The sequence below is a fragment of the Mus caroli genome, chromosome 16 (assembly GCF_900094665.2).
Source record: "Mus caroli chromosome 16, CAROLI_EIJ_v1.1, whole genome shotgun sequence".
In the NCBI taxonomy this organism is placed as follows: Eukaryota; Metazoa; Chordata; class Mammalia; order Rodentia; family Muridae; genus Mus; species Mus caroli.
The window spans coordinates 32,664,316-32,682,629 of record NC_034585.1 but is presented as its reverse complement, the minus strand read 5'-3'; the positions used below and the strand labels follow the sequence as shown (position 1 = coordinate 32,682,629).

Genomic DNA, 18,314 nt, shown 5'->3' with positions numbered 1-18,314 from the left:
TCTCTCTCTCTCTCTCTCTCTCTCTCTCTCTCTCTCTCTCTCTCTCTCTCTGTGTCTCTCTCTGTGTCTCTGTCTCTGTCTCTCTCCACCTTCTCAACAACACACTCTGCTTTAATTCCCCACACAGCTGTTTTGCTAGATGATAGGAAGCAGGGAACAAGGAGGGAGTCACAGGGATGTCTTTGCGTTTCAGACCAGCACACTCATTTCTACAGAAGCATGGCTGCTTAGAGCAAAGAGTCTGACACATCTAGACCCTTGCATCCAGGAGCTGGCCTTCAGTAAGCATGCTGGGTCAATCCCTCTGGACAACTCTGGAGCTCAGACCTGCTTCTCCTCAACTTTAAAGAAGGGCAGATGACCTTTAGGGTCAGGGTTCATCTGGATGGAAGTGGGTAAGCATTGTTAATCTCAGGACCCATTAGGTCCCAGGTTGGGCTTTAGAAGAGAGAAGAGGATATATAAGAGTTCTTGGGGCTGGAGAGATGGCTCAGTGGTTAAGAGCACTGACTGCTCTTCCAAAGGTCCTGAGTTCAATTCCCAGCAACCACATGGTGGCTCTCAACCATCTGTAATGAGATCTGATGCCCTCTACTGGGGTGTCTGAAGACAGCTACAATGTACTTATATATAATAAATAAATAAATCTTGAAAAAAGATACAAATAAAACCTTTAAAAAAAGAGTTCTTAGGGGTTAGGGCACACTGAAGGGGCCAGCCTGTTCTTAGGGGGGACGTCACCATAACACAGACATTTGTGAGGGTCGTGCTCTCTGTAACCTTCAGTTGAGAGGGAGAGAACTAAAGCCAGTGAGGTTGAACCCTCTGATCAAGGTCACAGAGTTAGCAAGGAACAATGCAGACCACTAATCCAGGTGCCAAGGAGCCTTCACTTCTGTCACAGGAAGCAGATTCCATGCAACCCAATGTACACCATATAGATCAGAGAATAAGCATGTTTATAATGATAGCAGCACAGGATGAGCTTTCTGGAGTTATTTGTATTGGACAATTATTTTATCAAAATAACACACATTTTTTAAAAACATAAAAGATGATTATGGATGGAACAAATCCCCTAGCAACCCTTACCTACAACAACCACTTCCTAGGTGAAGCTGTTTGCTACCTATACCCCAAGGTGTACACACACACACACACACACACACACACACACACACACACACACTCCACCTCACACTCAGCTTTAGACAGGAAAAAGCTTTCCTATGTGTCTATCTCCATTTTACCCCAGCCCAGAGAACACCTACAACTCCCTTCCACCCAAATATATGATTCATATTTTAATTAAGATCCAACACTGATTATTCACATTGTTGTAAATACACAAAACCTCTCCCCTTCCACCAGCTAGCGCCTCAAAGTCCCCTGACTGTCAGTCACTGGCTTGTGACACAAACCATGGAAAAAGAAAATGGGTTGTCACTCAACTCTTTCATCACCTGAATTTTTAATGTAAACTTATTGGAAATGCTCTTATACAAATGTATTTCTGCCCCATATTGATCTTATGCATGAGAAAGAAGAAGAAGAAAATGTCAGTAAATCTAAGTGTCTTTAACCTTCTTACACTCGGGCCACATCTCTTCCAAATCCCTTTCTGATTGGAGCAGTTGGTATTCATCTTGTTGCTTTTCTTTTATAGAGAATGTCACCCCTGAACTACCCAGGTAGGTGTCAGCAAGGAGGGAATTCTCAGAGCACTTTGCTCTGGTCTGTGGTACTCTCTTCCAAGCCACTGATCCTGTTCTACAAGTTTGGACTCAGTTCTCTCTTGATCTCAGAAGGTGTCCATGGGTCTTCTGACTGACCAATCCACACTCATCTTTCTCCCTTTCATGATCTTAAAATGACCATCGCATGTTAAAACGGGTGACTGTTGTCCAGTCAGAACAGCATGAATAATGCTACAGCATCAGGACCAAAGTCTTGCCAATAGTGACTGCAAGACGTTGTCCAGTGTGAGACCGATTTCAGACGCATTAAACTGTGAAAATGATTATCTTAAAGTCAATCCAATATGCATAATCGGAGGCCATTTCCCTTCTCAAACAACCTTTTCCATTGATTTTCCCCCAAAGAAATCTTTTTCCATATCATTTTCTAACTGTGTGCACAAGGGACTCCAATAATCTATTCCTTCCCTTGTTCATCTTCGTACCCCAAGCTGCCAGTGGCCCTGTCACTTGTGGGGCCCCCTGCAGGCTAAATCTAGAGACTTGCCTCTCTGCTTCTGGAAGCCATATTGCCTTGATTGAACTGTTTCTTTTAGTGGTGCACACGTACATTTTCAGCATCTTTTTAAGGAGCATTGTGGACTGATTTTTAAAGTTCATCTATATCTGATTTATTCTTTCTCAATACTGATTGTTTCATACAGAATTCTAGGTTGACAATGACGTTCACCCAGTTTTATAAACATTTATCCATTGTCTTCTCCATTCTGGGATCACTCTTGGAGACTCTGGTGTCATCCTTCCTCCCCATCTTTCAGAAGAACCCCATTTTGTTTTCTTTAGTCTCTGAAAGTTTATGCTTTTTGTTTTGTCTTGTTTTGTTTGTTTGTTTTAAATAGCAACCAAGATTTTAATTTGATGAAGGGGTCACTTTTGAGAACTTGGTTAACTTTTGATTTGAAGACTTGGCCTCAGTCTTAGCAAATTCTCTTATGCCATTTTGTCCTTTCTTCCTGAGCCTTTTCTTTCTGTTTTGGAACGTGTGTTAAACCAATCTACAGTTGGTCAGTATGCCTTGATACATAATCTAGTTTCCTGGCATTTCCTATTTTTCATTTTGTGACTCTAGTGCCCTAATTTTGGTAGACTTTTCTTCAACTTTATCTTTGAGTTCCTCGGTTCTTATTTTCCTAATTGCAGATCTAGTTGTCATACTTTCAACCTATTGCTTCATAAAAATATTTTCATATGTAAGGAGGTACAAATTAGTTTGTAGTTAAATTTAAAGTGTTTTATGTCTCACTTATATTTGCTGCTGCTTGCAGCTTGCTACATTCTATGTTTATTTTTGTCTTCCCTTTCACTTTAAGACTTTCCCAAGTTGATGGATTTTGGCTATTTATAAGCTTTTTTTTTTTAAAGCCATTCTCCACTGAAAACTACCAAGACTTCTTAAAGAAATGGCTAGTTCCATCTAGAACAGCAAATGCATAAAGTAAGCCTAGAACAGCTTCTTGTTCTACAATGCTAGGGTGCCACACTAGTGCAATAGAACTGGACAGAGAGGACCTGAAGCCAACTTGAAGAGACCTCCCACTTCGACAGATGGGAGAGCTATGAATGATAAAAACAACCATGGACTGAAACACATCAACAAGTGTAAATCTGTGACTCTGAAATAGCAGTAAATGGAAGAGGCTGGGAAAGCAGCTCACCGGGCAGAAGGCTTGCTTAGTATCCACAAAGCCCTGGGTTTGATCCTTATGAAGCATTACATCAACCAGGCATGGAGGTGCTTATTTACTATCCTAGCACTTGGAAGATGGAAGCAGGAGCTGCTATCCTTGGCTACATAGTGAGTTCAAGGCCAGGCTGGGATACATGAGACTCTGTTTCAAAAGATAGATAGGTAGATGGATGGATGGATAGATAGATAGATAGATAGATAGATAGATAGATAGATAGATAGATAGATAGATAGATTACCCACTATTGAAAGGTACCAGCAAGCCAGCTCCTCATTAGAAAACTAGTACATAATAGCAGAATACTGAAAGAATACAGTACATGCCGTACCACAGTGTGTCAAGTATATTGATTCAAGTTGAAATCACTTGAGGAGTTGACACTTGAGAAAGAACCCTTTGCCTTTACTTTTCCTACAGGCAGCAAATCATGAAGAATCTTAGAGCAAAGGAGCCCTCTCCGACCCAGGAGCTTTCATTACCGGAGTCTGGGTAACTAGGACAGTAATTAAAGGGAATAACTCATTGGAGTAACGCTGATCTCCAACTAGCTTTTATACGCTGCCATATATCTTAGGGTCATGCCAAAAAGTTTAGAGCCTAGTTCAAGGGCCCATTTCTTCTACCATGCCTCTATAAACTTTGTTTAAAAGTATAAAAACATCTTGCTTTGGGCTTTTATTTGTACTTTATTGCTGTGTAGAGATCTTCAGGTATGTGTTAATCATGAAAGCATGTATGGCTCGCTCTGGTTGATCAGCCGAATATTCTTCTGTTTCGAGTTCATCCAAAGCCTGCAGAGGTCAGGGAGTGGGGAGGGATTGCTCTTCTTTCTTAGCAGATTCTATGCCATTGCTTTTCTTGCCTGGCTAAAGCAACAGAAAGGAGGGAAAACTTGTATTCAGCTGTCAAGAAGAAGAGCAATGGAGCCGCATGGTGCTGCTTACATCTGGAAGGGTCCGGAACCAGAGAACAGACCTGAGGGAGGGCAGAGCTGCCAACTGAAAGGCCTGCCCAATGATTCATCCTTCCAACAGGTCCTGCCTCCTAAAGGTCCCACAACCTGCCCAAACAGTGCCATTGCCGAAGGACAAAATATCCTAACCTGAGCCTGTGGGAAACACTGAGCAAACGCTCACCCTGCCTTTGGTATCATTGGGTAATGAAACTGCAAAGAAATTTGCTTTGTAGAAGCAATCTAGTCGATATATTGTAGCACTAAAGAATGGATGGATCTAGGAAATGGTCATCAATAGTCAGAACAAAGACTCTATGTACCTCCCTAGGAAAGGAACCAACACCTCTGCAGTAATCTTGCCAAATAGATGAAGCTTGTTAAGTTTAACAATCAATGTACATATAATACAGGAGTGGGACATAGATTATACCACCAGGTTATAGCCAGAAAAATTAGGAAACTATTAGACAAATGACCAGGTTTCTCCAATAAATAAATTATACAAAGAAAGAAAGTGAAGACACATTGTTTAAAGAGACTTAGGAGACATTTTAACAAGCTGCAATGTATTTCTATCCTAATTCAAATAGAATTATTTTAATTTTTTTCTTTAGACAGTCCCAGGGGTAGCTTCACACATACTAGGGAATAGCTCCAGTGCTGAGCTATGTCCCCAGCCCCTATATTGAAATTGTATGAGATAATTAGGAAAATGTTAGGTGTTTAGTGATATAAAATATTTTATATCACTTAAAAAGAATCCTTATAGAAATGTGCCTCTCTTTTGGGTTTGTGTGTGTGTGTGTGTGTGCGTGCGTGTGCGCGCGCGTGTGCGTGCCCAGGCTAGCCTTGAACTTGAGGTTATTCTGCCTCAGCTTGCTGGGATGATGAGTATAACCCAGACTTCTCTCCCTCCCCCCCTCACCTCTTCCCTCCTTTATTTCTTTCGACTTCATTTTTTTTACAATGCTGGACATGGAGTCCAGAACCTCGCCCATGCTAGGCAATGGCTTTCCCACTGTGCTCATCTCGAGCTCTGTGCACTGAAATCACGGTTGCCATGATATGTTGGAGATTTGCTTCAAGTGATTTCTGACAGGGAAGTGGGGACCACAGATGAGTGACATCCCAAGCTGCTCCTGAGCGCACTGGCTTCATTGTACTATCTACCCTGTTGCCTCTGTGCAGTTTTACTCCATGCGCAATTGTTGTAGCTATGTACCAAGCAGAACGTAAACCTCTGGAGGTAGACTTCTTAGTGTCTATGGGGTTCCTCTCTCTTAAGCTCCCCACAGGAGCCTCATCTCATCACACTCTAGAACTCATTGAGTTTCTCCTGCAACGATTCCTCCAGTCTCTGGCCCTGGAGTGGGGTAGGGTGAATAGATTTAAACTTGAGTTCTTTGTTCTAGCTCATACCTCATGAGTGCCCTCCGTCCTTCCTACAGACTCTAAGCTGGGAGATCTCAGTCTCTTTTATTGGGTGATGGAGATAGATGAGGAGACCCGAGTTCCAGCCTCTCCATTTAGAGAAGTTTAATCAGAGTCCTGTTCCAGATTTCTTTATTCTATAATACCCATCATCTCAGCCTGAGGTTATTCTGGAGAATCTGCTTGCTTTCTTGGCACATCCCGCTCTGTAAGCTCTTCAACTCTGTTAAGTCAGGATGACCTTTCTATCCACTTCCGCCTCCCAGAAAGATGGGATTTCTTTTCCACAGACATGTTCCTGCTCATTCTCTGCTGTGTGGATGTGTACCTATTACAACTTCCCACGTGCCTTTGCTGGGTCTCTGTAAAGGAGTGGAGAAAGGAATGCACTGTGCTGTCAGAGGCATAGTGAATGCCTTCTACTTGGACTGCCCCAGAAGTTCCCGGGTGATGACCTCAGGTAATGGCATAGCTGTGTGGTTTCTGTGCTTATAAGGAAGAACAGGCAAGCTGTCAGGATATGAATGGAATTGTCTCTGTGTGGACATGGTGACCTCCCCCATCAGAGACATCAGAGGTATTATAGATGACCACTCAGCATCAGCACCATAGATGACCACTTAGTATCAGCACTGAGATCACCACTGAGCAGAGTCTAAACTACCAACAGCTCCAGGTTGTTGGACTCAGGCATGGTGGATGTAAGGTGGCCTAGAAGTGGGATCACCCCACTGTCTGCCCAGACCCTCTCCAAAAGCTCCATTACATGTTTTGATGTGCAGCTATGCCAATATAATCATTTCTGTGTTTACAAGCCTTCTGGAAACCCAAGATCACAACGCTCTAGCAATTAGGCCCTGGAATTGTACCGACGAAGGTTGTTTATGAGTGCCTACTTGCCGAATTCAAACTAGCTTCATGCTGGCCTTCCAACCCCAAGCATGGCAGACTACTTACCATCTTTTTGAAGATCCCTATGACCACGGGTTGAGTTATGCTGATAATAACTGTAGCAGCTGAACCAACCTGATTTCCCTAGGTCACCCATATCCGCAAGCCCTGCCCCCACTACCCCTACACACACACACACACACACACACGTGCACATAACATACCTGCTCCCCCTCTGTAGCACCTGACTCTAGGGAAGGAGCTGGGAATTTCAATTCTCCTTAAGGAACAGTCATTTACATTAACTGTTTAATAGGGCTTAGGTTCTTAGAAGTCCCTTTAATGGACACTGGTTTGCGTACACTGTTTGCATTTAGATATCCTTTTAAACAGATGTCAATTATTTAAAGTATCAATAAAACACTGAGGTTTAAATGTACTTAAATCACACTCTGGGGCCCAGTGAGCAGCTTAGTGTCCCCTTTCCTGTCAGTGTAATTGTACAGCTCATCTTCAGCCTTTGGATGCTGCGGACAAGCTTCTCCTAGGACAACACACAAGGGTGGGGCAGGTTCCATGACAAAGTGGCTACTTATAGCCCAAAGCCAGGGGTCAGACAGATCAGGCCAGACAGCTGACCAGAGACCCAGCTCTGCCACCAGCTATACTGAGAGGCTCTGGATGGTCTGCCCCAACCTCACACTTCCTTGCTCACCTTTGTGGCCAGACAGTGATTAGAATAGTTAACAACGATACAAGGTCCCTCCTTGGTTCTGCAGGGAGAATACAGGCTGAATTTTAAGGTTAAACCTGTAGGAGGCGTGCTGGTGACGGTGGGTTATGGGTAATCTTGGAGTTGGTTTGCGGGTACTTTAGAAAACTCCACTGAAGCTGACACACACACCCCCCCAACACACACACACACACACACACACACACACACACACACACACACACTCCAAGCATGAGATCTGGGAGTGCCATGGTGTCTGTCTGTCCTAAAACCACATCAACACTAAACTGGATGAACCAAACCCCAGGCCCTAGTCATTAGATAGTCTGAACATCTAAAAAGGTGCATGACTTATGTCCCGCAGTCCAGCTAGTGAGGAGGCTGGGGGATGCCTAGCCAGCAGGGCAGTACCCCAGATGAGGTTTTCTTGACATCCTACAGCAGTGGTCCCTAAATTTAGCTGCCCATTGCAATCCCATGGGAGCTCTTGAAAACACCAGTCTGTACAATCCAGACTGTACCCGGAAGCAATCAAATGAGACTCTCTTAGGCACCAGCGTCCACCAACGGTTCCCTAGCAGTTCCGGGGCACACTTAAGGGAGCCAGGGGTCTAGAGGCAGCTCTATTTCCATCCTAATTTATGGGAACCAGCTGTGTAAGCCAGAAATCTATGTCACACCCCTGCGGTCCAAGCATGACTAACTCTTCTAAGGGTCACCTGTATCTAGAAGTCAGTGTCCCCAATGATCCTCAGGTTATGTGAGGTCACAGCCCCGTATGACCCCACCATGTTAAGATTCCCTTCCTGGCCTCCATCCCTCTACTATTGCGGGATCCAATCCCCTTCATTGCTCAGCTGGACAATCACTGACACAAGCTGGACAATCACGGTGACTGCTTCCTCCCTGACTCCAGTCCCTGTACTGGGCCAGGTGACCTAAATGACAAGTCTATTCATGTTACTTCTCTGTTTAAAACTCATTAATGGATCTCCATCGCCTTCCCAGTAAGATGTGGACAGCACCCCTCCCCCCCAGATCATCAATGAAGACCCCCTTCTCTCCAAAGGCCTCACCTCTCACCTCCTACCCTTTGTTCCACACCCTAGGGCTGTGTGCTATCTCTTCCCTCTGTTCTCCCTTTTGCAAACACAGCCTTTGAGCTCCAGCTCAAAGAAAGGCCAACACCTCTCAATGGCTTTGCAGAGCCTGCTGGGCCCCGGAGGGTTCCTCCTGCCTCCAGGCCACCTCCACCCTTCCTTTTTCTCACAGCTCCCCTGTTAGCCATTTTTCAGTGCTTTCATTTGCAGATCATAGGAAGCCAAATGAAAAGCAACTGCCGGGTACTCAGGACAGACCCCTGGATCAACTGCCTCCCCCATGTCCTGACCTGTCAGGTTTGGCACTTTGGCTTGGTCTCCTATGGATGCCAATTAGAAGTGAGCCTCTGGGGCTGGTAGCTTGTAGACTGCTGACTCTGGGACCCTTGCCTACCTTGCTTAAGCCTGGGCTGTGGGGACATGCCACACGGTCGCCCTACAGGAAAAGGAATCTTACACCATCTTTTATGTACCTGATCCTCCAGGCAAAGAAATGGGCCCCCAATCCCCTTTACAGCATCAATGCAGAGCACCACATTGTAGTAACTCATCACTGTGATCATAGACCTGGCACAGGCAACTTAAAGGGAGAAGGATTTACAAAGCTTCTGATGCATTACCAGAAGCTGTACCGTCCACTATGGAGGGAGGGGAAGGCACGCAGGGTACCTGGAGGCTGGAGCTATGTCTGAGGCTCCTCACTTCTTGATGGATCAGCAAACAGAGATGGGACCAGAATCAGGATTTGTGCTTTTATCTTTCGAGGCCCAAATGCTCTATATCCACCAGGTAGGCTCCATGGCCTAAGACACTGGTTCTTAACTTGTGGGTTGTGACCCCTTTGGGATCACACAATCCCTTCACGGGGCTCACTTATCAGATAGCTTATATATTAGACATTTACATTACAATTCATAGCAGTATCAGTATTACAGTTGGAAAGTAGCAACGAAAATAATTTTAAGGTTGTGGGGGGGAGTCACCACAGCAGGAGGAACAGTTAATTAAAGGGCTGCAGCATTAGGAAGGCTGAGAGCCACTGCTTTAAAGTCCCATAACCTCCCAAAACAGTGCCGCCAATCTGGCATCAAGTGGTTAAACCCATGAATCCATGTGAGATGATTCATCCTCAACTCATAGTATATATACATAGGCCTAGACCTGGCCTTTAGAGGATATGCACTGCATGATTATCAGTGTTGGAAGAGCAGCTTGGCTGGGGAAAGTATACATACATTCATGGGTTCATGGCATTTCCTTTGAACTTCCCCTAGTTCCTCTGGTCCCTCCTTTTAAACAGGCACACCCTTTATGCCCTTAGATATTTCATCTGGTATCCAGCCAGGAGGTTCAATAGTCGATGAGGGTGTGGGCCAGATGGGATGCAAGAAGACCTGAAGGTCAAACTAGCTTGTCAAGGCCGTCTCACCTTCCCTAACTGCTCGCTGCTGCAAAATCCCACACTACACAGCCCAGCACTTGATTAACGCCCGAGCTCCAACAGAATTTTTTGGATCCATCGTCATCTTTCCCTGGAGTCAAAGACCCTGCTTCTCTAATACCCTCAAGCTCCCAGACCAGTGCTGGTATTCAGTAAGTGCCCAAGGAATGCCGGATCGTTAAGACAGCTCCCGGGAAGGGCGATGGAAGCCCTCCCCTCATTGAAGAAGAATGGCTGTCCTTTCTCTGTAATGTTCGGTCTCAGCAGAGATAGGTTGGCATCTGTTTCTCAATCTGGGATAACTGTTCTGGATCAAGGAGTCCCATTAAAAAGCCTCTCGGAGCACTTAGGGAAGTATGCTTGGGGGAGCCTCTCCTGGCAGCAGATAATAAATCAATCACAGCTCAATGAAAATGCGAGATAGACCAGGATCTCTCAGGCCAAGCAAGAAAAGAGCCAGAGACACCATTTCCCTCGGGGGCCCAAACTCTGGAACTCTCCTGTGGACTTTGGCTTTGTGCTTAGGGTGACTCACTGCCCAGATAGCCCTGTAGAGTCCCATTTTTAGCCCTGAAAGTTCTGCATCTGGCAAAGCCTTTAGTCCCTCCTCAGGGATGGAGGGGGCATCCCAGCCTGAGAACTCTTCTCCCTTTCCTTGTTAGTTTCTCCTGCACAATGCAAGAGACCTCTATAAGCCTCCATGTGAGAGGGGTCTGCACCCCACTTCCGCATGTCCTTCCAACGTTAGCTTTAATTGCCAGGGCTTAGTACCGTGATCAGAAAAAGAACAGAGGCTCCTGCAGCGGATCCTAGGGTATGGCTAGGTATCCTGCTGTGTGCACTGCTCAGCTTCCAAATGCAGAAAAAGTACAGGAAAGGAAGAAACCCAAACATACCTGAAGGAGGGAGACATTGGCGAGGCTGAGTCTGAAGAGGTAGTTCCTGTGAAACCAGAACAGAGACCACAAGTCACTCTGAGTCTGTAGGCAGGACCCTGGAAGGCAACCAGCCTAGGCCTTGTGGGGTGCCAGGAACTTGTCCTCTGCAGGGCTTTAGGGTGAGCCAGGCCCAAAAAGCGTCACCTTTGTTAGTTCACTGGACTTTTGCTCAGCCTGGCAGTCTCTATAGGCACCAAGGGTGTAGCCAGGGTGGATGCAGGAAAACCAGAAGGTCTAACTAGCTTATAAAGGGGGCCTCCCCTTCCCTAACTGCTTGCTGCTACAAAATCCCATTTGGACAAGCACCATCAAGGCCACCACTGGCAGGACTGTGGAAGTGGGGTGCAGACCACGCTCACACAGAGGCACCTAGTTGGACTAAATCCATTTTACAGGAGGCGGGTTGTGTGATGGCCCAAGTCACAGAGTCAGTGAGTCAGAGATGGGGTTAACCTGCAGACTTCATGCTGTAGCTGCTCCTGGCTGATCCAAAAAGCCCAGGGAGGAACTACTGGACTCCACTGTTAAATAAAACTAACAGGAGGCCACTGTTTTGGACTAAGTTTTCATAATGGACCAGACTGCAGGGTCAAAATAGAGTCACCTATGCTCACGTCAAATGCTTATCCTTAAAGCAAAACTAAGCTTCCGAGACACATTTCAAGTTGGGGCTGCCATGGTAGTGAAGCGCTCTCTGCCTCAAGTCTTAGGCAATGAAAGTCATGTGAGGTCTCTACGGCTATTCTAGTATTTTCTATCTCCCTGCCCGGGTCCACTTTACAGGGAAGGCAGTTTTGAGATGGCTGGTCTGCTTTGTAGTGTTCCAGCTATCAGCCCCTTCTCACCTCTGTCTATAAAGCCAACCTCTTTGACCAAGTCTACTGGATTCTAGAATCATGATAAAGTCAGTTAACATTTGCAAGCTAAACGGCCTTGTTCAGTCTGCGAGCTCACCCTTCCTCACCATGGGGCTTGTTTCTGTCCATCTGAAAACACAAGACCCCTTGGAGGGACACAGACAGGCCCCTCCCACATAGGCCATGTCTCTAGCCAGTGACTCTGAATTTGCCTTTTCCACCAGCTCTCCCTGGAACACTGTCTCCCAAGCACAGCCAGCACAGCGTTTGCATGTAACAGCCGGTGGCACATAGCCTTAATTGTGATGATGATGATGATGATGATGACGACACCATCAGATACTCATTGAGAATTCAGCATCACCACTATGGTACTTGAACTCTGCAGCCAGATGGGTGAGACGTAGAACTTGGGGATTACGTGGGTGGTAGACCCACTTGGTCAGAGGGTAGCAGGACTGAGTTCAGGTTTAGAGACTAGACTGTAGCTGAGAGAGGTAGGAATCCCAGCTCCACGGACGGCTGGGGCCTGGTGAGCCTCTGTGTCTCTGTCTGTAAAATGGGGAATTAGTTCATGCCTGGCTTCCTCATGGTCCCCGGGAGACACATTTAAAGTCTTTATTATGGCAAGTGGATGTAGCCTGTTTTTTCCAAAGCATCCTCTTTGCCTCTTCAATCTGCCTTTGGCCCATCCCTCTTCAGGTTCCTGGACTCTTTAGGAATAATTAATCTAGGAAGCCCTGGCCACCTCAGCTCCGCTGAGAAGAAATGAGGAGACACTGGGCCAGAAAGGGAAGGAGGGGCCCTGCTGAAGGAAGCCAGGGGGTGGGAATGGGACACTTTAAGCTGGGAGATTCCTCTCCGTGATTTGGCTGCTGGCCCAGGAGAAGCTGAGTGCAGCTTCTCCTCTGGCCTAGGGCGGGGTGGCCTTGCCCATGACCTTGGCTGTAAGCCTCTGCTGCCCCTCCCCAGCCCCCTCTCTACATCCTTGGCTGAGCTTCCTGGCCTCCATACTCCTGGCCCAGGGACAGATGGGCTCCAGCTTGTGGCTCTGCTCCAGCTGTGTTCTCAGGTAACACAGGCATCTGCTCACAGCTCTAACAAATTAAGGGAAACAACACATCACTTGATTCATTTTTATCCCATCGAAAATCATCCATCACGACGTCTCAGTCGGCTCTCAGGGCCGGGAGATGAGAGTGGGGAATCTCAGCATTCTGCCCAGCTCCTGGTCCCATAGGGAATAAGGCAGGCTATAAATGGATAAAAACAGTTCCCAGCCTGAATTCCAGAGGTCCAAGGGTGTCGGGGAGAGAGGGAAAGGAAATCCAGACAGAGGAGAAAGAAAAGCGCTAGGAAAAAACCAAGGGTGGGCCGTCAGAAAAGGTCCAGGATTCAGGACACAGGCTCCAGGAGCCGAAGGAAGCAATCCAGGAGAGAATGCTTTCTTCTCCGTGTGAGGGCAGAGCTAGGCTCAAAGATCCACGAGAAGCTGCAGAAAGAAGACAGTTATGGAGGCAGGTTTGTATGGAGACCCAAAGTGGATCTGGTGAGGCAGTGTGACACAGGCAGGTGACAACCTCTCTGCCGCTGCTTCTCCACCTACGTACAGTATGGGAGTGATCCAAGCCTCCCTCCAGGGCTGACAATGAGACCTGGACCATTTTCTGCATGCATGGCTTGCTACATATACTGAATTATCTGTTGTGTGATGTAACTTATTACACAGATGCCACATAAAATAATGCATGTGGCAGTCATGTTTTCTTGTCACATTTCAGGGCACAGTCTTGGGACGCCACTCCTTAGGTATAAAAGGTATGTATGTATGTATGTATGTATGTATGTATGTATGTATGTTTCTGGGTTTGCTTGTTTTTAGTACTTATCTTTTAACTGTGTGTGTGTGTGTGTGTGAGAGAGAGAGAGAGAGAGAGAGAGAGAGAGAGAATGGGTATGTATGTATGAATGTATGTATGCATGCATGCATGTATGTATGTATGTATGTATGTATGTATATGTGAACACGTGAATACCCTGGCAAGCATGTAGCTCCTGGGGATTGAACCCAGACAGTCAGGTTTGGCAGCAAGCTCCTTTACTCTCTGAGCCATCTCACTAGCTCTATTTGATTGCTTTGCTTTTTCATTTTTTTTGGAGACAAGGCCTCATTATGTAGCCCAGGCTTGTCTTGAACTTAAGGTGATCCTTCTGCCTTAGCCTCCCCAATGCTAAGATTACAGATGTGAGTCAGTCTAGTCAGCTGGTAAAACTGTAGCCAGGAGAAAGGATGGCATGCGTAGCAGTTACCAGGGTACATTGCTGCACTATAGTTACACATGAGGTTGCCACCGGCAGGACCTGGGAGAAGGGGACGTGAGATCTCCCTGTATTCTCTCAGCTGTGCGTGAGTGAGGAACCTTCTCAAAATACAAAGCAAAGCAAATGTTCGCTTTACTGAGAAAGAAAGCTCACAGTCGGGGCTGTCTGAGTGTGTGCAGATTGCCTCTCAGGGAACGCCAGGAGCTCCTAGAGACACCTGCTTGTGAGGGTGTGGCCTTTGCTCTCACTGAATATTCTTGTAACTGGCACGTCACATGCAACGCTGCTGCTATAAAATGATTACTTCATTCAGAATGGTTTTAAATGCTTTCTGCCCTAGCATCCCAGGGAGGGTGGCCATAGAAGAGAAAACTGAGACTCAAGTTGATCCAGCTCAGCTTCCCGCAGACCAGAGCTTTGTGGGTGTCTCACCTCCTTCTCATACAGCAAACAAAATGGGGAGAGCCAAAGGGCAGGGATGGCCAGCTACACAGTGTCACCCGAAAGTGTCCTTCCCAGCTACACAAGCCTATCCAGATCCTCATGTGTTCAGTGCCCTAACATAGACCACTGGGGTCAGGAGGCCCAAGTTCTAGTCCCAAGCTTGCATCTTCTTGCTGTGTGTGTTGGGTCTGACTGTTTTCAAGCTTGGGCACCAGTCACGGGAGGCCTTATTGAAGCAAGGTGAGGCCTACTCTTAGAGTTTCTTACCCAAGATGCTCAAGTATCATGTTTCAGCAAGTTCCCAGGAGCTGTGGGGGACGCTGGCCCAGGGACCCCCTACCTCATCTCAGCTCCTTGCTTCCAAAGCTGGCAATGAATGATTCATGATAGTTAGGCCCGAAAGATGAGGCCTCCCAAGAAAGGTTTAGCATTTGAATCCTGGTCTGGACAGTGGGGACAAAGGTGGGCAGACTATAGAAAAAGAGGCCCTTGTAAAGGAAACATATGGCCTAGGGCAGCGGGCAGCACCCTTGGTGCAGGCAGGCAGCTTGCCAGCAGGGGGCGCCTGGGTACCTCTAACTGGGCCGGTCCTGGCATCAGGGCCTAGAGGGCAGAAGATGGATGCAGGTGTCTTTGCTCTTAATACCCTAACAATATTTGATGAATGAATCTAGCTGAGATTGTGTGGCCTGGGGATCATCCCATTCCCCCAATCCCCACAAGTTCCCTACTTGGTGGACAGTCAGTACAGACAGGGCCTGGTACGGAGGACGGGGACTCAGGAGATCAGTGTGGATACTCATCCCAACAGTTTTCCTTCTGCCCCTCTCCAAGTGCTCCCATACTCTCCTCCCTTGTTACCCCATTACCTGGCTCCCACGATGAGCTGGTTCCTCGAGGGATCAAGAGCAAGCTGGGAGAAATCCCGGACTCCAGGGTAGGTGAAGTTAAAGACCCACGGCTTCAGATCTGGTGGAGACAGAGAGACACTTCTGTTACTGTTAGTGTTGGACTCACCATGCTTCCAGCTTCAGCGTATCACACCAGAGAAGATCACCCAGCTGAGAGGGAGCATAGAGCTGAAGGCCCCAGGAGACCTGAATTTCACCTGACCACCTCTGTGAGCAGCCAGCCTTCTGACCTCAGGGATTAGAGTATTGTATTTCTGCCTCTGGGAGGGGAGAGGACTCTGTCCTGACCAAAGGAAAACTTATAATTACCTACAGAGATGCTAAGCAGCCACCTCAGTGCACATCCATTTGTTCTCCTTCCAGGCTCCAGGCTCCAGGCTCCACTAGCTGCTTTCTCCCCAGACCTCACCCCGACCCAAGCCATTGTCCTTTTTTGACTAGACTTGAGCTGACAACCTCCCATGCTAACTAGCCTGTCTCCTATAGCTGTGGGTTTACTTCCCACAAGGCAACAGGAGTGATAGTTCTGGAACTCATGTGTAGCTACTCTAGTCTCAGGTTTAGATCCCTTCCCAGCAACCTCCAACAAGCCTCAACTCCTGTGACCTTTAGGTTCTGGTCCCACTGGCCTCTCCAGCTAATCACCTGGCATTCATTATTTATTCATTTAATGAGGAGTTGAAATTTGTTCAAACTCATCACCTCAGGCATACTTATCGAAAATGTTTCACACTTCTTGTGATGGTTTGTATATACTCGGCCCTGGGAGTGGCACTATTAGATGGGTTGGGGTAGGAGTGGCCTGGTTGGAGTAGTGCCACAGACCCTCTGGGTCCCTGTGTCTGCGTGGAATGGGTCTCTCGACTCGGGTGGGCAAAGCGTGGATGAATGACAAACAGACACACACAGGAGAGGACGTGTGGAATCTGAGTGTAAGGTCAAATCGAGCATCAGACTTTTTATGCAGACATATTCGCAAGGTACAAATAAGGAAACCGGAATCTTACATAAAACAGAGGAATGCAAACACAAAGACTGGCAGGAACTGAGCAATAAAATGAGACAAAGTCAGCCCTATCTAAGGTCAGCTATAGTCTTAGAAGCCAGGTGTGAGAACTTTTCACTCCTAGGGCAAGGGCTTTCACACCCAAGTCATGGTTCTAATTAGGGAGTTCCGTTCTAGCTAACCATCTCATGAAAAACGCAATACTCTAAAACCACAGCCCAATCTACTTCCTAAACCATTGTAAATTCCTGTATATGGGAGCGACTTGGCTTTTATTGATAGTGTAATACCAGAGGCTATTCTGAATGTCACTGTCTAGTTCAAGGACGTTTTAGGACTGTTGGAACACTGGAAGAAGGCTTTAGCTATGTCAGAATTTAATCTTAAAAGGCATTTATAATAGGATGATACTGAAAGAGAGCACGTGGATCCATACACTAGACTAACTCGGGAATGGAGAATTAAGAAAACGCCAGACTCCAGGAGGAGAGCTTCCTTGAAACTCTTTTTGCCTCATGAGCAGCTTTTAGGCATCCCTGCCTGACAGGCTGACTCGACCGGAGTACCGTGGCAGAGTAGGTGTGTCATTCTGGGTGTGGGCTTTAATATCCTCATTCTAGCTGCCTGAAAGTCAGTATTCTGCTAGCAGCCTTCAGATGAAGATGTAGAACTCTCAGCTCCTGTACCTTGCTTGCCTGGATGCTACCATGCTCCTACCTTGATGATAATGGACTGAACCACTGACCCTGTAAGCCAGCCCCAATTAAATGTTGTCCTTTACAAGACTTGCCTTGGTCATGGTGTCTGTTCACAGTAGTAAAACCCTAAGACACTTCCTCAATCCACTGCACAAGGCCCACAAATCTTTGTACCCTGAGATTTACCCCCACCACTACCTCTTCCAAGATTTTCCTGATACCACCCAGCAGGATTGAAGAGACCCTACAGGCTTCTACGACCTGACATCATTATTCCATTGTAGTGCGTGTTCAGCCTGGTGGTTTGCGCTGGGTCTAGGTAAGACCTTGCTGCCTGAATCCCCAGGCCCCACCTGTATAGCCGTGTTTGAATATCTGAATGACAGCCTCAACTCCTCTCCTAGGAGGATGATCAGGCTTTCTAATAAGATTCCACGGGGCAGTGGGGGTGAGGAGGGAAGGGGCAGGGCAGAGGTCGGGTGGTCTGTGTCTACCCCTATCTTTGAGAAAGCACTTTCTAGTCAAAGCCAAAGCCTTTTATGGGGACTGGGTGGGCAAAGAACAGACCTCGCGGTCTGATAATGGTCTCATTGACTTTTCCCCAGTCCCTCCACTTCTCCCGGGTTGATCCATCCATAGTACCTGAACTTCTCTCTTGCTTGCCAGTGCTGGTGGAGCAGGACTGGAACCAGTGAGGAGCCAGTAGACTGTCTGGGAAGCCTTGTGCTTTCTACCCACTGTGAGCAACTGCCACACAAGGTTCAGATCTGTGTGTGTGTGTGTGTGTGTGTGTGTGTGTGTGTGTGATCCAAGGGATATAAATCATTGCTCATTATCCCTCCACTACAGAGTAAAAGCTGCCCTTCATTTCTGCACAACAGGCAAATGCTTAATCACTCCCAGGAGAACGGGAGGTTTTGCAAGTTGGATGTTTTTCAGAAAACTGTGATATGCATGATAAAATAAATAAGTAAATAATAAATAAATGAGGAAGAAATTCTGCAACAAAGTAAAGCAAACTCCCTAGGCCCCAGCAGGTGGCTATAGATTGGCAAGAAATGTCACAGCCTCTGGGCAGGTTTTCAGCTGACCCTGAGCCATAGGAAATCATAGTAGAGATTAAATGGAATGCGTACCTCCTC

General features: G+C 46.8%; 1 protein-coding gene across 1 annotated transcript in view; it reads right to left on the bottom strand.

The window, feature by feature from the left end:
• The window catches only part of Sema5b (semaphorin 5B), a 122,022-nt gene that overhangs the window by 19,527 nt on the left and 84,181 nt on the right, over positions 1 to 18,314 (bottom strand). Inside the window, exons 3-4 of the mRNA XM_021185096.2 lie at positions 15,427 to 15,526; positions 10,893 to 10,938 (exon numbers count right to left, since the gene is read on the bottom strand). Coding sequence (XP_021040755.1) covers positions 10,893 to 10,938; positions 15,427 to 15,526 — 146 coding nt within the window. The remainder of the gene's footprint in view (positions 1 to 10,892; positions 10,939 to 15,426; positions 15,527 to 18,314) is intronic.